The sequence below is a fragment of the Stomoxys calcitrans genome, chromosome 4 (genome assembly GCF_963082655.1).
Source record: "Stomoxys calcitrans chromosome 4, idStoCalc2.1, whole genome shotgun sequence".
NCBI lineage: Eukaryota > Metazoa > Arthropoda > Insecta > Diptera > Muscidae > Stomoxys > Stomoxys calcitrans.
In genome coordinates, this window is record NC_081555.1 from 171,642,905 (window position 1) to 171,666,349 (window position 23,445).

General features: G+C 41.6%; 2 protein-coding genes across 2 annotated transcripts; one reads left to right on the forward strand and one right to left on the reverse strand.

Moving 5' to 3' along the window:
* Positions 1–238: 238 nt before the first annotated feature.
* Positions 239–3,385, forward strand: LOC106090556 (uncharacterized). Its single transcript, XM_013256792.2, has 2 exons — positions 239–531; positions 3,012–3,385. The coding sequence occupies exons 1-2, from the start codon at positions 348–350 to the stop codon at positions 3,299–3,301; spliced, it is 474 nt and encodes a 157-aa protein (XP_013112246.1). The 5' UTR covers positions 239–347; the 3' UTR covers positions 3,302–3,385.
* LOC106090555 (NPC intracellular cholesterol transporter 1 homolog 1b) lies at positions 3,364–23,065 on the reverse strand. The gene is made up of 9 exons (XM_013256791.2): positions 22,979–23,065; positions 13,544–13,786; positions 12,544–13,478; positions 12,161–12,462; positions 11,160–12,104; positions 10,778–11,077; positions 4,473–4,582; positions 4,247–4,401; positions 3,364–4,175 (listed from the first exon to the last, which is right to left on the reverse strand). The coding sequence occupies exons 1-9, from the start codon at positions 22,983–22,985 to the stop codon at positions 3,426–3,428; spliced, it is 3,747 nt and encodes a 1,248-aa protein (XP_013112245.2). The 5' UTR covers positions 22,986–23,065; the 3' UTR covers positions 3,364–3,425.
* Positions 23,066–23,445: the final 380 nt, after the last annotated feature.

Below are 23,445 nucleotides of genomic sequence, written 5' to 3' on the forward strand. Positions count from 1 at the left end.
AACTTATACCACCACACCACCCCCTGAGGGCTATGGATATGAGTTTTGTGACGTACCTTTGTATAATATGGGCTGCCTTGTCGAAGGTGGTGACATGGTCTGATAGGTAATGTATGGCCCGTTGAATGTTTGAGTTGGCCGTCATGGTATGAGGCACATTAAGTTATGACAATCATCATGAAATTAAATCAATGATAAACATAATAAATAACTATAAAAAAAGAAAACAAATTGTCGGTTGATTATTTGTCTATAGGCAAAATAAAACGATTTGCGGTTTTGCACTCACTCACTCGTTCAGTCGCAAGTTGATGCCACAAGTAAATGGTTAAGGCTGCCATTAGAACATGTCGAATTCGGATAGAAGCTCTAGAGCCCAACAAGTCAGCTTTGAAAAGAGCGCGGCTGAAGATGGCGAAGAAGGTGGCATCAAGGATCCGAAACCTTTGCCGTATCTATTCGAAAAGGAGCTGATAAATAATTCCAATAGACACATCTATGTTGTGGATGACTTTGTGCCCTCTAGAAATAGTAAGTACACTGAAATTAGATACTTAAATTAAAATTCAGAAAAAAACGAGTAAAAAAGCATTAAGTTTGGCCGGCCCGAACTTGCGATACCCACCACCTCGGGTATATACGTAAACCCCCTTTCTTCAAAATCTGGTGAAAAGTGGATAACTTATACAAATTCGGCGCGGGCATTGAGTGGTCTATCGGTCTATATGGAAGCTATATCTAAATATAGTCCGATCTAATCCATATTTAGGTTAGATATAGGGAGGCTTAAATCTATCTACTGTTTAAAATTTCAGCGAACTCGGGTAATAAATAGAGCTCTTACGGGTTTCAGACCCTTTATCTGGAGATCGGTCTATATGGCAGCTATATCTAAATATAGCCCGATCTGAACCATATTTGGGTCCTATGTTGGGAAGCTGTAAACTACTCACTGTTTCCAATTTCAGCGAAATCGGATACAATATAAAGCATTTATGGGGATTCGACTCATTATCAGCAGATCGGTCTATATAGCAGCTATATCCAAATATGGTCCGATTTGGCCCGTTCAAGAACTTAACCAGCGTGTCTGCTCAATATCTGAATTTTTGAAAGCTGTAGAGTGATTACAACAGACGGACGGAAAGACACACGGGCATCGTTAAATCGTCTTAGAATTTTACGACGATCCGAAATATCGAAATATCAATTTCCGACCCTACAAAGTATATATTTGTAGGGTCGGAAATTGATATTTCGAAGTGTTGCAAACGGAATGACTAAATTAATATACCCCCTATCCTACGTTGATGAATATAACATGTTTACCAAACAACTTTTATGTAAGAATTTCTCTACATTTTTCATATAAAGTTTGATCTTCATATAAAGTTTTGCGAAATTTGATTTTTATAGACAATGTTGTTTAAAATTTGATTTTTATAAAAAACTAGACAAAATTTGATTTTTATAGAAAACTAGCCGACCCGGACCCGCTCCGCTGCGCCTTCTTTTACTTTATAGGGAACAAAAGTTTCCTTGGAATATTTATTTTCGACAATTAAAGATCTTTTAGTGACATACCATTCTACGAAAATAATATATCGCTTGACTAACAGCTTAACAATATAAGTGACTTTATCTGAATCCCATATGATTTTTATTGGTTTACGAATTTAAGTTTGGATGTAAGGTGTACTCCATTCTTAAAATACTTCATTTCAGCCCGATATTCTCATGATGTCTGCTTTAGTGGTGTTTTCAGGGGAGAGGTGGTCCCCCAGATACTTGGCGCTGAAAAATATCAGCATCGTGCTCTTCTCTCAAATACCATTTATTTAAACCCCATATTGCCATTGGCTTAAGAGGAGTTTACAGGATGAGGCGTCCCTCAAACACATGGCCCCAAAATAGGTTATCAAATTCCATTTCTAATCTCAAATACCTTTCATTTGAGTCACATATTGGCATGGTCGAAAAATGTTTTCCCTTTGGGGGTGTTTTGGAAAAGGGTTGATGCCCTAAATACATGGTCCTACATTTGGATATCAAATTCGTATTCTCCTCCCAAATACCTTTATTTGAGCCCCATATTGTGATGGTCACTAAAAAATTGCTGTTTGTGGGGTATTTTGGGAAAGGGATAGACCCCAGAAAATTGGTCCCGAAAATGGGTATCAATTCTCTATAGACACTTTTCCCGAATATTGATATCAAAATCGTGCTTTACTCCCAAATACCTTTCATTTGAGCCCCATATTGCTATGGTCGTAAATTTGTCCCCTTTGGGGGATGTTTTTGGTGAGAGGCGGTCCCCCAAACACTTGGTCCCACATTTGGTTATCAGATTCGTATTCTACTCGCAAATACCTTTCATTTGGGTCCCATATTACCATGGTTGGTAAATATGTCCGACATAGGGGTGTTTTCGGGGTTAGGGTCGTCCCCCAAACACTTGGTCCGACAATTGGATATCAGATAAGTTTTCTAATCTTAAATATCGTTCATTTGAGTCTCATATAGTCGTGATTGGTCTATATATATATTTGGTAGGTTTTGGGGGTGGGGCGGCCCCCTAGGTACCCCATCCGAAATTTAGATACCAAATTTTTGTTTTTAGTTTACTTTAAGACGGCACACAAAATTTCGATTAAATCGCACCACCCATCTCCGAGATCTGGCGTTTTTGAAAATTAGGGTAAGGGTCCACCCCCACTTCAGATATGTAGTACCCTATTTTTACCACGGGATCATTATGCGCCATTTGTGAAAATTTCAAGGGTAAGAGCGAGGGTCCGCCCCCACTTCAGATATGTAGTATCCTATTTTCACCACGGGATCATTATGCACCATCTGTGAATATTTTAAGTAAATCGGATCAGCTGTTTTTGAGTCTATACGGAACAGACAAACCAACAAACAAACTCAAATTTATTTTTATATATAAGAATAAGAAATTATCGAAATTTATATGCGACAACTAATTTATTTTTTGTTGTTTTTTTTATTAGTTCATCATGTTGATAAAAAATTCTACGCCCGACATCAGCAGAGTGAACCTGAGAATCAAACATATTATCGCTCCTTTGTTGAGAGGCAGGAAATGGTACAACATCGAACTTCAAATAATGTTTATGGTTGGATGCCACCTTCGCTGAAGGGTACGCGCCTGCTAAGTCAATTGAATTTTGTCAGTGCTCCCAAGCAGAGAGGTTGCCTTACCGTTTATGGGGAAATTGTGCAAAGTGATCGTATAACGGAGAGACCGCCATTCAATGGACTGCGCTTTTATTTGCAATAAAGAAGATTTTTTTTTTTACGATTTTAAAGTTTTTATATATTTTGTTTTTTTTTGTATTTTTTTTATTTATAAAAAATATTAGTTTCTACTTAAAATTACCTTAATTACAAATTGTATAATAAATTTAATCTACATTTACAGAGGATTCGGATGGTTTTTCGGTTTTTTTACTTCTCGGACCATAAAGACTTAATAAGACGGGTAATAGTATAAGGCCATGGGCAGCTCCTATCAGTACAATTCCCAAATACATGCGGAAGTAGAAAACTTCAAAAACTTGAGAATTAGAGAAACCCAATACCACAATGCCTGCGAACTTGGTTAGGGTAATGCCGGAAAGTACACTACTGCCTGTTACCGATAGGGATTTCAGGGCACGTTCCTGTTCAGAGCCTGCAACATTGGTATAGGAACGTATAATGTGCGAAACGAATTCTACACCAATGCCCACCGAAACCACCAGGTTTACCAGTGAAATGGCATTCAAGGATATGCTCCAGGCCCACATCATGCCACACATGTTGATTAATATTAGCAACACCATAAAGAGTACCATACCCGCTGATATAATATCGAAACCGGTGATTAAGAAGGTAACCAAAAAGATGGCTACCAACGATATGCCCAATGAGAAAATGGTATCCTCCCATATGGTCAAATATTGTTCATAGAAAATGAAGAATACGCAATAGGGGAAGATGGTAGCATCCACCTCATTTTCCTGCAGCATTTGATTGATCTCATCGGCCACTCGTCTAGCTTCACGCAATGCTGAATAGAATTGTTGTGAGGTGGTTGAAGTGGTGGAGTATTGCATGAAATAGGTATCCAATACAGAGCTGGAACCCTCATTATCTAAAGTGTATATAACAGCCTGTAAAAAAAGAAATGGGGAAAAGAAAATTAAAATTGTTTCATAAAGATTTTTTTTTCAATAAGTCTTACATCTGCATACGAAGCTCTGCCTGCCTTGGCACACTCTGCATCTGGTAAATCGGATAGAAAATAGGGCACATATTGAGTGAATGTTTCAGGTGTGGGTCTTAAGCCATCCTCCTCAAATTCGCGAACGCAGGGCGCACATTCTTCTTCTTTAGAATCTAAGAATAACAAAAATTTGGGAAATTTTAGAGTGTATTTTTTGCAATGTTTGTTTTATAGTTCGACTTACTGCTGGGACAGAATGTATTGTCGGTTATATTCATTTTACAACAATCCGAAATGCTCAACCAATCGATGTAGTCATCAATCCAAGATGATGCTGGACGGGCTAGGAAGGTGCTGGAAAGAAAAATCAAAAAAAAAAATTAATCGAATTAGAACAAAATTAAACAACGTTGCAAAAGTTAAACATTGCAAAACAAGAAAGATCAAAATTTTGAAAAACATCCCAAAATCCCTTAAAGAGTGGTACTATTTTCACTCTTTGCGCGGTTTCGCGGCAAATAGAAAGCCTTTGTTTTTTTCTAATATTAACGCTATTTGATTTGTTTTTGGACAAACAAAATGTGTCATATAAATGTAGCTAGTGTGAAAACAAAATCAAGAAACAACGACTTTGAAATATTTTGGGCAAAGATGATAAAGCAACATGGGTCAAATATTTGACTTATCTGAACCTACCATTAGTATTTTCAATATTTTTCCGACGTTTCAAAGTGCGATAGAATTGAAAAAACTCTTAAAATAATCTGTCGTTTGAGAACGGGTCGAGGTACCTATTTGAAATTGTGTTAAATTTCAAGGCCTTAACTGTTCCGGGCGCCTTTTGGCAGGCCCCTAATGTTGATCTCCTCAGCATTTCGAAAATTTGTACAGCCTGTCATATGCCATACGCTAGATTTTTACTAGTTATACCCACCACCATAGGATGAGGGAATACTAATCAAGTCATTCCGTTTGTAACACCTCAAAATATACGTCTAAGACACCATTAAGTATATATATTCTTGATAGTCTCTTCGTTCTGAATCGATCTAGCCATGTCCGTCCATCCGTCCGTCCATCCGTCCGTCCATCCGTCCGTCCATCCGTCCGTCCATCCGTCCGTCCATCCGTCCGTCCATCCGTCCGTCCATCCGTCCGTCCATCCGTCCGTCCATCCGTCCGTCCATCCGTCCGTCCATCCGTCCGTCCATCCGTCCGTCCATCCGTCCGTCCATCCGTCCGTCCATCCGTCCGTCCGTCCATCCGTCCATCCGTCCATCCGTCCATCCGTCCATCCGTCCGTCCGTCCATCCGTCCATCTATCCGTCCGTCCATCCGTCCGTCCATCCGTCCGTCCATCCGTCCATCCGTCCGTCCATCCGTCCGTCCATCCGTCCGTCCATCCGTCCATCCGTCCATCCATCCGTCCGTCCATCCGTCCGTCCGTCCGTCCATCCGTCCGTCCGTCCGTCCGTCCATCCGTCCGTCCATCCGTCCGTCCATCCGTCCGTCCATCCGTCCGTCCATTCGTCCGTCCGTCCGTCCATCCGTCCGTCCATCCGTCCGTCCCCCCGTCCGTCCATCCGTCCGTCCATCCGTCCGTCCATCCGTCCGTCCATCCGTCCGTCCATCCGTCCGTCCGTCCATCCGTCCGTCCATCCGTCCGTCCATCCGTCCGTCCATCCGTCCGTCCATCCGTCCGTCCATCCGTCCGTCCATCCGTCCGTCCGTCCATCCGTCCGTCCATCCGTCCGTCCATCCGTCCGTCCATCCGTCCGTCCATCCGTCCGTCCATCCGTCCGTCCGTCCATCCGTCCGTCCATCCGTCCGTCCATCCGTCCGTCCATCCGTCCGTCCATCCGTCCGTCCATCCGTCCGTCCATCCGTCCGTCCATCCGTCCGTCCATCCGTCCGTCCATCCGTCCGTCCATCCGTCCGTCCATCCGTCCGTCCATCCGTCCGTCCATCCGTCCGTCCATCCGTCCGTCCATCCGTCCGTCCATCCGTCCGTCCATCCGTCCGTCCATCCGTCCGTCCATCCGTCCGTCCATCCATCCGTCTGTCCATCCGTCTGTCCATCCGTCCGTCCATCCGTCCGTCCGTCCATCCGTCCGTCCATCCGTCCGTCCATTCGTCCGTCCATCCGTCCGTCCGTCCATCCGTCCGTCCATCCGTCCGTCCATCCGTCCGTCCGTCCATCCGTCCGTCCATCCGTCCGTCCATCCGTCCGTCCATCCGTCCGTCCATCCGTCCATCCGTCCGTCCATCCGTCCGTCCATCCGTCCGTCCATCCGTCCGTCCGTCCATCCGTCCGTCCATCCGTCCGTCCGTCCATCCGTCCGTCCATCCGTCCGTCCATCCGTCCGTCCATCCGTCCGTCCATCCGTCCGTCCATCCGTCCGTCCATCCGTCCGTCCATCCGTCCGTCCATCCGTCCGTCCATCCGTCCGTCCATCCGTCCGTCCATCCGTCCGTCCATCCGTCCGTCCATCCGTCCGTCCATCCGTCCGTCCATCCGTCCGTCCATCCGTCCGTCCATCCGTCCGTCCATCCGTCCGTCCATCCGTCCGTCCATCCGTCCGTCCATCCGTCCGTCCATCCGTCCGTCCATCCGTCCGTCCATCCGTCCGTCCATCCGTCCGTCCATCCGTCCGTCCATCCGTCCGTCCATCCGTCCGTCCATCCATCCGTCCGTCCATCCGTCCGTCCATCCGTCCGTCCATCCGTCCGTCCATCCGTCCATCCGTCCGTCCATCCGTCCATCCGTCCATCCGTCCGTCCATCCGTCCGTCCATCCGTCCGTCCATCCATCCGTCCGTCCGTCCATCCGTCCGTCCATCCGTCCGTCCATCCGTCCGTCCATCCGTCCGTCCGTCCATCCGTCCGTCCATCCGTCCGTCCGTCCATCCGTCCGTCCGTCCGTCCATTCGTCCGTCCATCCGTCCGTCCATCCGTCCGTCCATCCGTCCGTCCATCCGTCCGTCCGTCCATCCGTCCATCCGTCCATCCGTCCGTCCATCCGTCCGTCCATCCGTCCGTCTGTCGAAATCACAATAGAGATCGAAAGCGTTAAGCTAGCCGCTTGAAATTTTGCACATATATTTAATATTGATGTAGGTCGTTGGGGATTACAAATGGGTTATATCGGTTCAGATTCTATATCGATCTCTCGATTTGACTTCTTGAGATCGTGGAAGCCCCAAATTTTGATCCCGATCTCCCGATTTGATTTTTTAGGCCCCTGGAAGCCAAAATTGTTGTCCGATTTGGCAGAAATTTTGCACATAGTATTCCGTTATGATTCCCAACAACGGAGCCAAATTCGCCAAAATCGGTCTATAACCTGATATAGCTCCCATATAAACCGATCTCCCGATTTGACTTCCTGAGCCCCTAGAGTTTTTGAAATTTTTGTCCGATTTGGCTGAAATTTTGCACATTGGCTGAAATTTTGCATTTGACTTCCAACAACTGTGCCGAGTACGGTTCAAATCTGTGTATAACCTGATATAGATCCCATATAAATCGATCTCTCGATTTCACTTCTTGATCCGCTGGAAGCCGCAATTTTCATCTGATTTGGCTGAAATTTTGTATATGGTGTTCTGTTATAACTCCCAACAACTACGCCAAGTTCGGTTCAAATCGGTCAAGAACATGATATAGCTCCCATATAAAACGATCTCCCGATTTGACTTCTTGATTTTACACAAATACTTCTTATAAGTGTGGGTCAGTAAGGATTGTAAATGGGCCAAATCGGTTAATGTTCGATCTTCGGTCTTGACCATTTAAGCTTCTGGAGGGCGCAAATCTTATCCGACTTGGCTGAAATTTTGCATAAACTGTTTTCTTATGACTTCCAACAATTGTGCTAAGTATGGTTAAAAGCAGCCCATAACTTGTTGTAGCTGCCATAAAAACCTATCTCCCGATTAGACATCTTGAGCTTTGGCTGCAATTTTGCATGAAGTGTTTTATTATGACTTCTAACAGCTGTGCTAAGTATGGTCTAAACCGATCTCCCGATTAAACTTCTAGAACTTCTAGATGGCGCAATTCTTATTCAATTTGACTGATATTTTGCATATGTCGTTTTGCTATGAGTTCCAAGAACTGGGTTAAGTATGGTCTAAAACAGTTCATATATTGATATTACTGCCATATAAACCGATTGCTCAATTTGACTTTCTGAGTCTCTTGAGGTCGCAATTATTATTGCATTTGCCTGAAATTTTAGAGGTCATATTTTTCTATGACTTGTATGGCATGACAAGTACGGTCCATATCGGTCAATAATTTCATATACCTGATATATATATGAAAAAGTAATTCAAAGAACTTGACAGATCCGATACATGGTGGAGGGCATATAAGATTCGGCCCCGCGCTTTTACTTGTTCAGTTATTAAATGGTCTTATGGAGCTAATTGGAACCAAATTTTGGATTTTTTAGGTTAAAAAAAAAACAAGTAAAAAAGCGTGAAGTTCGGCCGGGCCGAACTTTGGATACCCACCACCTCGGGTATACCACCTTTCATCAAAATTGCATACCTTATGTCCCATAGCAGTTATATCGAAATATGATCAGATTTTGACCAAATACTAATAGTACATGTCACTGTTCAATTATGTATAACAAAATATTGGTCTTTTTAGTAGCTATATCTAAAAATATACCGATCTGAACCATATACAACATGGATGTCGAAAAGTCTAACATAAGTCAATATGTCAAATTTCAGTTAAATCGGATTATAAATGCCCCTTTTTTGGCGCCAAGACTTTAAATCGAAATATCGGTCTATATGGCAGCTATATGCAAATCTGGATCGATCTAGACCAAATTGCAGAAATATGTGGAGGGGCTTAACTTAACTCTCTGTTCGAAATTTCGGCAACATCGGACAATAAATGCGCCTTTTATGGGCCCAAAACAATAAATCAAGGGATCGGTCTATATGGCAGCTATATCCAAATTTGGACCGATCTGAGTGAAATTAAAGAAGGATGTCGAAGAGCTTAACACAACTCTCTGTCCCAAATTGCGGCGACATCGGACAATAAATGCGCTTTTTATGGCCCCAAAACCTAAAACCGAGAGATCGGTCTATATGGCAGCTATATCCAAATTTGAACCGATCTGTTCCATAATACAGAAGTATGTCAAGGGGCTTAACTTAACTCACTGTCCCAAATTTCGGCAACATCGGACAATAAATGCGCCTTTTATGTGCCCAAAACATTAAATCAAGTAATCGGTCTATATGGCAGCTATATCCAAATTTGGACCGATCTGAGTGCAATTAAAGAAGGATGTCGAAGGGCCTCACACAATTCTCTGTGCCAAATTGCGGCGACATCGGACAATAAATGCGCTTTTTATGGCCCCAAAACCTAAAACCGAGATATCGGTCTATATGGCAACTATATCCAAATCTGAACCGATCTGTGCCATAATGCAGAAGTATGTCAAGGGGCTTAACTTAACTCACTGTCCCAAATTTCGGCGACATCGAACAATAAATGCGCCTTTTATTGGCCTAAGATCCTAAATCGGAGGATCGATCTATATGGCAGCTATATCCAAATCTGGACCGATTTAGGCCAAATTGACGAAGAATATCGAAGGGTCTAACACAACTCACTGTCCCAAATTTCAGCAAAGCGGATAATACATGTGGCTTTTATGGGCCTAAGATCCTAAATCGGAGGATCGGTCTATATGGCAGCAATATCCAAATCTGGACCGATATGGGCCAAATTGACGAAGAATATCGAAGGGCCTAACACAGCTCACTGTCCCAAATTTCAGCAAAATCTGATAATAAATGTGGCTTTTATGGGCCTAAGACCCGAAATCGGAGGATCGGTCTATATGGGGGCTATATTAAGATATAGTCGGATATAGGACATCTTCGAACTTAACCTGCTTATGGACAAAAAAAGAATCTGTGCAAGGTTTCAGCTCAATATCTATATTTTTGAAGAGTGTAGCGTGATTTCAACAGACAGACGGACGGACATGTCTAGATCGTCTTAGATTGATAGGGTCGGAAATGAATATTTCGATGTGTTCGGTGGTGGGTATAAAAAGTATGCTGAAGGGATTTTTAAAAAAAATTGCTATATACCCTGGAGCTTGGTGAACGGAAATTTTCTTCACCCCGAATCATGGTAACCTCTTCGCCATGGATACTACCTAAGGGCAGAGGTCATCCTGTGAGGCTGAACGCCTGGGTTCAAATCCGAGCAAGAACATAAGCCATGTTAAAACTTCTCCCCAAAGACATGTCGCACTGCGGCACGCCGTTCGGACTCGGCTACAAAAAGGAGGCCACTTATCATTGAGCTTAAACTTGAGACGGACAGCACGTATTGATATGTGAGAAGTTTGCCCCTGTTCCTTAATGGAATTTTAATGGGCGAATTTGCAATTTGCAAGAGGTTAACTGGTCGGAGAGACATGGTCTTAGAAAAATGTTTATCATTCAAAATCGGCTATTTAATTTTTTGCAGAAAGAATAAAGTCACGTCCTTTTTACTTACATTTCTGGATAACGGGACTGTGTGTATAATTGCACAGCTATGGAATTGTTGTTACATTCCACACCGCCACATATAAGATTTTGATGATCACGATTGGTGAAGTCTAGACCTGGCTTAAGTACCCAATAGACAGGGGCACCCATCGATAACAATTCGTCCATGTAGCGGAAATATTTAACCACATGCGATTCCTTGGGCATGGACATTTCTTGATCCAGACCATATTCCAAATTGGGAGTGACAACCAATGACAGAGATGTAACCACAAAGAAGATGATGCAGACAATGATTTTGACGGGTCTACAAAGGGGAAAAATTTGAAAAATTATAAATAAGAGGAAAATAGAAAATGTGGTTAAAACCTTAATTCAAGCAAACTCACTTGGTTAACAGAAAAGGAGCATAGATATTTGTGAAAAGTTTCTCCAATAGACCCACACTTTGATATCCACCCACTGTATGCACGGATGCTTTGCTGCTGCTCTTGCAACAGCAGAACAAATCCAAACGTCCAGATTCATAGCGTCGCTCATCGAATGCCATCATGGCCACAAAGGCAGTAATTTGAAACAGGAAGTTAAAGAATATGGCTGCAGCAGCATACAAGGCAAATGTTTTCACCGCAGGCATATCCGATATGGCTCCAATGCCAAAGCAAGCAAATTCCGAAGCAGCTGTTTGCAAAATCGAAGGACCAACTTGTCCTATAGCCTCACCAATGGCATCGGCCACGCTGTCATATTTTAAGCGCTCCAAACGATGGTAGGTATGGACCATAATGAAGATGTTGTCCACACCCACAGCCAATACCAAGAATGGTATAACCTCAATGGCCAACATAGTGGTGACCACGCCCATGTATCCCCAGAAACCCAGACTGCATAAAACCGAGGCCAAAACAATGACAATGCCAGCAACAGCCAACATTATTTTCGACTCACTAAAGAAATGAACACAGCTGCGTATTTTGCCCAAAGCAATGGCCACATACAAAAACATCACTGCATAACTGATGGCGACGGTGGAGACCTCACCCTCGGATAGCTCTACGACAGCATCTTGAATGGCACGTTCAGCTGAATAGGCTATATCAAGCTTTTCATTGTTATAGGATTTCATAAAGTCCATAAAAAGTTTTTCCCACTCCAAGCTGGGTTGCAAAAGGGCTTCATTGATTTGATTTTTGCCCAGGAATGTAAGGACTACACCAGTGGCCAGCTTATAGTCGGGCTCATCATTAACATCGACTTTGGGCATACCGCCAACCGCAATGCCGGGTTCTATGGGGCCACCATAGGGGCCGAAGCAACTCTCCAACATGGGAACTCTAAAAAAATGTAATTTTATAAAGGACAGTCCTATAAAAAAAGTACTTTTACCCACCTTAGACAATCTTCCAAATGATTCAAATAATTGATATCATAGCCTTCCTCATCTTTGTAGTCTGTTTCAAAGAACTCCATATCGTTTTGGAAATATCCATAGATGGACTGAACCAAACAATCATCGATTTTCGCCTTTTGTCCCGGATACAGCATGGGGGCAAAGCATATTTTATTTAAACCCTTATCCTCCTCCATGCCAATCTGCTGAATGGCCTCTTGGAGTTTGAAAACTTCCACCAGGAAACTCTTCTCGTAGGCAGGGCCAAATGTTATTTCACCATCCGGGGTGAGGTGAGTAAACTAGCAAAGAGATTAAGAATATTAAAACACTGTTCACTCCTCCCTCTCTCCGCTCTCTTTCTGGATATAAAGCCAACTTACCGTGTTCATATTTCTCGGCTTGATAAACAGCTGATTGGTTCTGTAAAAGGGTCCAAAGTGTGAATCAAAATATTCCTTCTCCTGCCTTGTCTGGCTTTCCTCTCCGGCCCAAAGCTCCACAGGATCAGTGGTGACTTCCATATAGCGAATGCCATAACACAGACCACCTATGACCCAAGACAATATGGCCAATATTAATACAGGATTCTTGGCACAAAATCTGCCCCAAGCGCGGAAGAACTTGTACAGCATATTATTGAAGCAGGCAAAGCCGGCAAAGCATGCCGGAAATACTCCCTTTGCATGGCAATACTCAAACACCCATACGGCCACAATGAATACCACAAATCCGGCTATAATCCACAGGCCCAGCAGATGGAATACTTCCTCGTAAGCAATGGGTATATCGGTGATGGGACATGAGGCCGCACAATCAATGCAAGCACAGGCATGGGAATTTTCATAGGCCTCGGAGCATTCCACTGGTTCCAGCAGCAGCCTAGGCTCCTCGGAGCTCTCATTCAGAAATATATAGTTAATGGGAAAGGGCACATATTCATTGATTTCCACATCACCCATGAAATTGTACCATTTACGATGGTCACACGAACGAGCATTATAGGGCCCACAACCCAAATCCATGGCCGGTCGCCCCGTCTGAGGATGTTGTATGCCCTTGCAATTGTCATAGATCTGCTCCACAAAGTCATCATCAATTCTATAATCAACTTTTTCCACAAACTCCAAACCAGCAGGGGAGGTACTATTGTAGGGAGTGAGAAATTCTCTTTGATTCTGAGCACAAGTCATAGAACAAATGCTGAGTCCCATATTCAGAACACATGTGGGGCAGCGAGAGTAGACACCATCAGCCTGTGTCATGCCCTGTTCCATGGTCGCAATTTGGTCTGCATCACAACAAAGTTTAATGGGTTCTAAAATGATAGACCATGAATAAGTCTGGATGTTGATATTTGAAGAGGACAGTTGTTTGTCTTACCATTGGGATCTTCACTTTTGAATGTGTCGTAGAGTACGGGACATCGCCTTTTAATTGTGGCCAAAGCAACCGGATCTTCTAATGGCTTTGCCTCACCATTGTAGGCTTTGTTCTTCCAGTGAGGACCTTCCTGATGACTGTGGCCATACCAAATACATTCTGCATTGGCTACAGATGCTAATTGCAGGCATATGAGTGTGCAACTTAGGGTTAATATCACAGTAAGGCGGTGTTTTGATCCAGCTGAAAAAATGGATGATAATGGTAAAATAAAAATTATAAATGTTTTAAGACAAATAAAATGGATTAAATTTTTTTTAAAAATTTTGCATCACCACAGCGCTTAAGCATGTCTGTTTGGGAACCTATAATGAACGCATGGGTGTGGACCATGGCAAAAACATTAAAAAGAAACGAATTTCAATAATGGTTATCTGATGGCTTAGATTAGGTTAGGTTTGAGTGGAAGTCTGCCATCTGGCTCACTTAGACGTTTTCATCCATTGTAATACTGCAGGAACAGAAGAAGGAAGATGCCTTCTAGTTCCATCCGCAAAATCAGAAAGGTTCTTAAAGAAATGTGAACCTAAAGTGCAACTTCTTCTGGCTGATAGTGCTGGAACAAGCACAGAAGGTGTTCTATAGTCTCTTCTTCTTCGATGTCCTCACAGCTTCTGCAAAAGTCGTTACTGGCAACCTTCAGTCTGTCAGCATGTCTTCCGATTAGACAGTGAGCTGTCATGACGGACACAATGACTGAGACATCTGTTCTAGCCGGTGACAGCAAAGCAGTAGACCTCTTCAAGTCTAGATTAGGCCACATAGTTTGGGAATACTCACAGCCCCCTCTTTGTGACCATCTATTATTCGTTGTCCTTCGGGCCTGATCCTGAAACTTTGCTTACATGTCGCTAGAGGCATACCCACAGCTTCCAGTATCCCTAAAAGTTCTTAGTCTTGCAAGCTCGTCCGCTTTACAATTTCCTGGGATATCTCAGTAGCCCAGCACCCAGAACAGGTGAATTTTGAACTGTTCAGCCATCTCGTTGAGAGATCTGCAAAAGTAGAGGGCGGGTTTTGTGCTCAGAAATACGTTCTCCAGGGATTTAATGGCTGTCTGCGAAGATATTTATGCCAATCGTCATAATGACATTATATCTTAGCCATTCCACCAGCTCCTTAATTGCAAGGATCTCCGCCAGATACACACCGCAATAGTCGGTCAACCTTGTCGATATGTCCAGTTCTAGATCTTTAGAGTACACCCCAAAGCCTACCTGGCCGTCTAGGTTGGAACCATCCCTATAGACTCCTATGTAACTTTTATTACCAGGGATATCGTAGTTTCAATAGGTTCTATCAGGTATAGTATGACGGTACTTCGCAGCAATTTGTCTAGCCACAATGTCCGGAGGCATTAGATGTTGCATTAAATTCAGTGCACCAGATGGTATCGTTCTCAGTGCGGCTGCAATGCACAAACAAGCCTTCCTTTGTATCCGGTTGACTATTGAACAGTATGTGGGCTTTTGAAGCGCCGTCCACCAGATCACAACACCATATAGCATTATAGGTCTGATAACTGCAGTATTTACCCAATGCATGACACGCGGATCCAAAGGATGGCATGGCCGCACTGAGGATGACACCATCTGATGCACTGAATTTAATGCTACATATTATGCCTCTGGGCATTGTGGCTACCCAAATTGCATCGACCACTGCCGTGAGGTGAAGAGAGTTTTCTCATTGGTCATGTGGCGGCTACGGACACCTTGATACAATATCCGATGTTCCAGGCAGTGGGGTTACACCCTACCTGAGCCGCTATTTGATAAAAAGTACTGTACAACTATTCCGGATAGAACCGATTTGAACTACGTTATCACTGTTAACATAAGTTGCATAGACTTCTATACGGATGGTTCCAAACTAAAGGATCAGGTGGACTTTGGGGTTTACTCTAAGATCTAGAACTGGTCATATCAAAAAGCTTACCCGACCACTGCAGTGCGTATCAAGCGGAGATTCTTGCAATTAAGGAAATGGTGGAATAGCTAAGATTTAATGTCATTACTACGATTGGCATAAATTCTTCTTCTCCGACAGCCAGACAGCCATTAAATCCCTGGAGAACGTATTTCTGAACACAAAACCAGCCCTCGACTGTCGTAGATCTCTCAACGAGACGGCTGAACAGTTCAAAATTCAACTGTTTTGGGTGCCGTGCCACAGAGATATCCGAGGCAATTGTAAATCGGACAAGCTTGCAAGACTAGGAACTACCCTACACATTGCAGGGATACTGGAAACTGTGGGTATGCCTCTAGCGACATGTAAGCTAAGTTTTCAGGACCAGGCCGGAAGGTCAAAAAATGATAGATGGTCACAAAGAGGGGGCTGTGATCATTCCAAAACTATGTGGCCTAATCTAGACTTGAAGAATTCTACTGCTTTGCTGTCATTGGCTAGAACAGACTTCTCAGTCATTGTGTCTGCCATGACAGGTCACTGTCTAATCGGAAAACATGCTGACAGACTGAAGGTTGCCAGCAACGACTTTAGCTGTGAGGACATCGAAGAAGAAGAGACTATAGAACACCTTCTGTGTGTGTGTCCCACACTAGCTGTCAGAAGGAGTTGCACTTTAGGTTCTCATTTCTTTGAGAACATGTCTGATTTAGCAGATGTGAATATTCGCAAGTTGTTGGGCTTTGGAGTGGTTCAACGGTAGGAACTAGAAGGCATCTTCCTTCTGTTCCTGTGGTATCACAATGGACGAAAACCTCAAAGTGAGTCTGATGGCAGACTAGCACTTAAACCTAACCTAACATTGTAACGACTTCCAATAACTGTAAAAAATGCGTTCCAAATCGGTCTATAACCTGATATAGCTCCCATATAAACTGATCTTCCGATTTGAATTCTTGATCCCCTGGAATCCACAATTTTTTTCCGATTTGGCTGAAATTTTGCACATAGTGTTTCGTTATGACTCTCAACAACTGTGTTCCAAATCAATCTATAACCAGATATAGCTCCCTTATTTTAGCAGAATCGATGGTGATGGGTTCCCAGGATTCGGCCCGGCGGACTTAGCACGCTTTTACTTGTTATGCATGACTTGGATCCGTGATAAAGTTTACAACTGCTTTGCCGAAACAAGTGTCCACATCTGATTATTTGACTTTCTCCCACTGTGCGACATCTTAATAACTTAATATTGCTTCCATATTAACCAATCGTTTGATTTGACTTCTTTAGCCTCTAGAAGACGCAAGTACTGCCTGATTGGACTGGTATTTTTTCCATAATTTAATAGAACTCCAATATATTTGATAGATTGATTCCAAGAACTTGTCCCATGCGACCAATGGTGGAGGGTATTTAAGATTCGGCCCGGTCGAACTTAATGCTCTTTTAGTTGTTTTCTTTTCTGGTAAGTTGGCGATATAATGAAATGATATTCTTCTCCCATTGCATATTTATTTTGCTCAGCTATTCGATAGATGAGAGCAATGCAAATGTCAAAGAGGAAGTTACATACTAAAAACGGATTGTTGGAATTACAGAGAGACTGCAACAATAACAACAACCAAATACTGATCTAACACACGGCCGATTAATTTGACAAAAATTGGGTTGCCCAAAAAGTAATTGCGGATTTTTCATATAGTCGGCGTTGACAAATTTTTTCACAGCTTGTGACTCTGTAATTGCATTCTTTCTTCTTTCAGTTATCACCTGCTTTAGAAAAAAAGTGTAAAAAAAGTATATTTGATTAAAATTCATTCTAAGTTTTATTAAAAATGCATTTATTTTCTTTTAAAAAATCCGCAATTACTTTATGGGCAACCCAATAGTATTCACGGTGTAATGGATTTAATTTCTTGCACGAGATAGAACCACCAAGAGAGTGACTTCAATTGCTGAGGCCGAAGCTAAAAATTCTCAAAGAGAACATCATTGCTTTTGCAAGTGCTGACTCCGTTTCAGTTGAGAAGTAATAAAATTATATTATCTCATCATAAATTCATAAAAGCCAATAAAATCAAATAACCATAAAAATGTATACATACTTAATAAAGATATAATATTTATTTCATAATTTATATACCAAAATATGGTTTGGCTGACTCTTTAAGTGTAGTGATGGGTATAGAAATGTAACAAATTGCTCATTTGGTTTTAAAAAAAGTAAAAAAGCGTTAAGTTCGGCCGGGCCGAACTTTGGATACCCTGCTGATATGGGGTACAAGGTATGCATTTTTCACCGGATTTTGGCGAAAGGTGGTTCACATATATATCCGAGGCAGTGGATATATATGTAAACCACCTTTCGCCAAAATCCGGTGAAAAATGCATACCTTATACCCCATAGCAGCTATATCGAAATATGGTCTGGTTTGGACCAAATACTAATAAGTACAAGTCATTATTCATATAACATAGCAGCAGCAAATCTGGACCGTTTTGGGCCAAGTTGCAGAATAATGTCGAAGGGCCTAACACAATTGGCTGTCTCAAATTTCGGCTACATCGGACAATAAATGCGGCCCAAAACCTTAAATCGAGAGATTGGTCTATATGGCAGCTATATCCAGATCTGGATCAATCTGGGCCAAATTGAAGAAGGATGTCGAAGGGACCAACATAACTCACTGTCCCAAATATTGGCAAAATCGGACAACAAATGCGCCTTTTATGGGCGCAAAACCTTAAATCTAGAGATCGGTTTATATGGCAGCTATATCCAAATCTGGACCGATCTGGGCCAAATTGAAGAAGGATGTCGAAAGGCCTAACACAACTCACTGTCCAAATTTCAACAAAATCAGAATATAAATGTGACCTTAAATCGAGATATCGGTCTATATGGCAGCTATATCCAGATCTGGACCCATCTGGGCCAAATTAAAGAAGGAGGTCGAAGGGCCTAACATAACTCACTGTCCCAAATATTGGCAAAATCGGACAACAAATGCACCTTTTATGGGCCCAAAAGCTTAAATCGAGAGATCGGTCTATATGACAGCTATATTAAACTCTGAACTGATTTGCGACAAATTAGAGAGTGATGTCGAAGGTCCTGACTCACTGTCTCAAATTTCGGCGACATCGGACAATAAATGCGTTTTTTATGGACCCAAAACCTTAAATCGAGAGATCGGTCTATATGGCAGCTATATCCAGATCTGGGCCGATCTGGGCCAAATTGAAGTAGGATATCGAAGGGCCTAATACAACTCACTGTCCCAAATTTTGGCAAAATCGGACAATAAATGCGAATTTTATGGGCGCAAGACCTTAAATCGAAAGATCGGTCTATGTGGTAGCTATATCCAAATCTAGACCAATCTGGGCAAAATGAATGAATGAATGATATCGAAGGGCCTAACAAAAGTCACTGTCCCAAATTTTGGCGACATCAGACTACAAATGCGAATTTTATGGGCGCAAGACCTTAAATCAAAAGATCGGTCTATATGGTAGCTATATCCAAATCTAGACCGATCTGGACCAAATTGAAGAAGGATGTCGAAAGGCCTAACACAACACACAGTCTCAAATTTCAGCAAAATCGGATAATAAATGTGGCTTTTAGCTTGGCTAAGACCCTAAATCGGCGTATCGGTCTTATGGGGGCTATATCAAGATATTGGGTTGCCCAAAAAGTAGTTGTGGATTTTTTAAAAGAAAGTAAATGCATTTTTAATAAAACTTAGAATGAACTTTAATCAAATATACTTTTTTTACACTTTTTTTCTAAAGCAAGCTAAAAGTAACAGCTGATAACTGACAGAAGAAAGAATGCAATTACAGAGTCACAAGCCGTTGAAAAAAATTGTCAATGCCGACTATATGAAAAATCCGCAATTACTTTTTGGGCAACCCAATATATTCCAATGTAGCCCATCTTCGAACTTAACCTGCCCTTGGACAAAAAAGGAATCTGTGCAAAGTTTCAGCTCAATATCTCTATTTTTAAAGACTGTAGCGTGATTTCAACAGACAGACGGACAGACGGAGGGACATGGCTAGATCGTCTTAGATGTTTACACTGATCAAGAATATATAAACTTTATAGAATCGGAAATGGATATAACGATGTGTTGCAAACGGAATGACAAAATGAATATACCCCCATACTTCGGTAGTGGGTATAATAATAGACCCCATTATGTTCATGACGAAAAAGTCAACACTCAAATCAAAAGAGGTTCAATTAGGTCCATTAAAAATATAAACACTACATAAACGAAACCTCAATTCTTATTTGATTTGGCTGAAATATAACAAACCCCTTCAGAAAGTCCTCAAAATGATTTACATCTAAAAAAAAACACATTTCCACCATTTCACTTTTTGGGCCTTACTCAATCGCTGATTTTATTTATTTGAAACAACTGAGAAATAAACTGAGCTTATTCGTATAAAAACAAAGTGGAATCCTTGGCGGTGGGTAATATGGGTTTGATCAACTCAAATGAAGTTAATTTTACCCACAACCGTAGGATAGGGGGTATATTCATTTAGTCATTCCGTTTGCAACACATCGAAATATCAATTTCCGACCCTACAAAGTATATATATTTCGGATCGTCGTAAAATTCTACGACGATTGAACGATGTCCGTGTGTCTGTCCGTCTCCATGTCCGTCTGTTTTAATCACTCTACAGCCTTCAAAAATTGCGATATTGAGCTGAAATTTGGCACAGAAACGCCTTTTTGATGGACACTAGTTAAGTTCTTGAACGGGCCAAATCGGACCATATTTGTATGTAGCTGCTATATAAACCGATCTGCCGATAAAGGGTCAAATGCCCATAAATGTTATATTTTTTATCCGATTACGCTGTGAGTAGTTTTAGGCCTCCCGACATCTGACCCAAATATAGTTCAGATCGGACTATATTTATATATTGCAAATTTTGCACATGAACATTACACTATGGAACAGGGGCAAACTTCTCACATATCAATGAGTGCAGTCCGATTCAAGTTTTAAGCTCAATGATAAGGGGCCTCCTTTTATAGCCGAGTCCGTACGGCGTGACGCAATGCGACACCTCTTTGGAGAGAAGTTTTACATGGCATAGTAACTCACAAATGTTGCCAGCATTAGGAGGGGAAAACCACCGCTGAAAATTTTTTATACCCTCCACCATAGGATGGGGAGTATACTAATTTCGTCATTCTGTTTGTAACTACTCGAAATATTCGTCTGAGACCCCATAAAATATATATATTCTTGATCGTCGCGACATTTTATGTCGATCTAGCCATGTCCGTCCGTCTGTCTGTCAAAAGCACGCTCACTATCGAAGGAGTAAAGATAGCCGCTTGAAATTTTGCACAATTACTTCTTATTAGTGTAGGTCGGTTGGTATTGTAAATGGGCCATATCGGTCCATGTTTTGATATAGCTGCCATATAAACCGATCTTGGGTCATGACTTCTTGAGCCTCTAGAGTGCGCAATTCTTATCCGGTTGAAATGAAATTTTGCACGACGTGTTTTGTTATGATATCCAACAACTGTGCCTAGTATGGTTCAAATCGGTCCATGTTTTGATATAGCTGCCATATAAACCGATCTTGGGTCTTGACTTCTTGAGCCTCTAGAGGGCACAATTCTTATCCGATTTGAATGAATTTTTGCACGAAGTATTTCGTTATAACATCCAACAACTGTGCCAAGTATGGTTCAAATCGGTCCATAACCTGATATAGCTGTCATATAAACAGATCTGGGGATTTGACTTCTTGAGCTTCTAGAGGGCCCAATTCCTATCCGCTTTGGCTGAAATTTTGCATGACGTATTTTATTCTTACTTTCAACAACTTTGTCAAATAAGGTTCAAATCGGTTAATAACCTGATATAGCTGCCACATAAACCGATCTGGGATTTTGACTTCTTGAGCCTCTAGAGGTCGCAATTATTATCCGATATGCCTGAAATTTTGTACGACGGATCCTCTCATCAACAAACGTGTTTATTATGGTCTGAATCGGTCTATTGCCCGATACAGCTCCCATATAAATCGTTCTCTCTATTTTACTTCTTGAGCCCCCAATGGGCGCAATTCTTATTCGAATTGGCTGAAATTTTACACAGGTCTCCAACATATAATTTAATTGTGGTCCAAACTGGACCATATCTTGATATCGCTCTAATATATTCTTTTTTGCCTAAGAATTGATGCCGGGGAAAGAACTCGACAAATGCGATCCGTAGTGGATGGTATATAAGATTCAGCCCGGCCGAACTTAGCACGCTTTTACTTGTGTCTGATGACCTCGCTAGGATTCGAACCCAGGCGTTCAGCGTCATAGGCGGACATGCTAACCTTTGCGCTACGGTGGCCTCCATATATACCGATTTATATATATCGGTCATATATACCGATCTGCCGATAAAGGGTCTGAAGCCCATAAAAGCTTTTTTATTACCCGATTTTGCTGAAATTTGAAACAGTGAGGTGTTTCAAGCCTTCCGACATCTGACCTAAATATGGTTCAGATGGGGCTATATTTAGATATAGCTGCCAAATAGACCGATCTGCCGATAAAGGGCCTGAAGCCCATAAAAGCTTTATGTTTTAAACGATTTCGCTAAAATTTGAAACAGTGAGGTGTTTTAAGCCTCCCGACATCTGACCTAAATATGGTTCAGATGGGGCTATATTTAGATAGAGCTGCCATATAGACCAATCTGCCGATAAAAGGTCTGAAGCCCATAAAAGCTTTACTTTTTAACCGATTTCGCTAAAATTTGAAACTGTGAGTAATGAGTAGAGGACGATATTTAGATTTAGCTGCCATATAGACCGATCCACCGATAAAGGGTCTAAGGCCCATAAAAGCTTAATTTTATAACCGATTTTGCTGAAATTTGAAACAGTTAGTAGTTTTAGGGACTGTATTCAGATATAGCTGTCCTATAGACCGATATGCCGGTTAGAAGTCTGAAACTGATAAAAGCTTTTTTTTCTTTCCCGATTTTGTTGAAATTTGAAATACAAAATTCAACAGTGACTTATACTTATTAGACCACTCAATGTCCATGTCGAATTTGGGTGCATAAATTATCCAATTTTCAACGGATTGTGACGAAAGGTGGTTTGCCCGCCCGAAGTTAACGCCTTTTAACTTTTTTTTTGGTTTTATAAATGTCTGGATTTTTCTTTGCATTTTTTCTATTTATTAGTTTTTTATTTAATTTTTTTTTAATTTTCACTGAATATGTTTCTGCATTACAAGTATTGTAAAAAAAAATTTTTTTTTATGATTCACTCTTCCACACGCATATTTTTTGTTTTAATCTTGGTGGGGATTATATTTCATAATCTTCCCAAGGCAATTACACAACACAACATTAGTATTAGGAATCTTGTTAATTCTTTAATCTAATTTCATAACTTTTTTTTTACCATTCATGATGTTTGTACTTCTGGGCAACTTTTTCAGAAAATTTTAAACTTAATATTTTAATTATTAAATATCCACTGGTAATCCTTATGTTTCGGCGATTAATATTTACTCCATTGTCCTTACGAAAAAACGAACACTATTGTTATATAAAGTGATTTTGTCGTTTGTTGAAGAACTTTCTTTTTTTGCACGATTTTTTCCAATGAGATTAGCGCTTTCGAAAGTCCGTTCAAGACTGAACAAATAATTGACATGTTAGCCAACTTATTGCAATCGGAAGCACATCTAAAGTGGGTAAGCTGACTATCGCCAAAAATTTGTTGTTGTATGTTATATGATAAGATTTCCCATTGTAGCATTAATGGAAGGAGTTTTCGTGCAGAGTGCGGCGAGATAAGCCTAATCAGTCGGCCACCTGAAACACCTGCAAGTTGTTGGCCATAGTCATTAACTATTAAACTAAGTT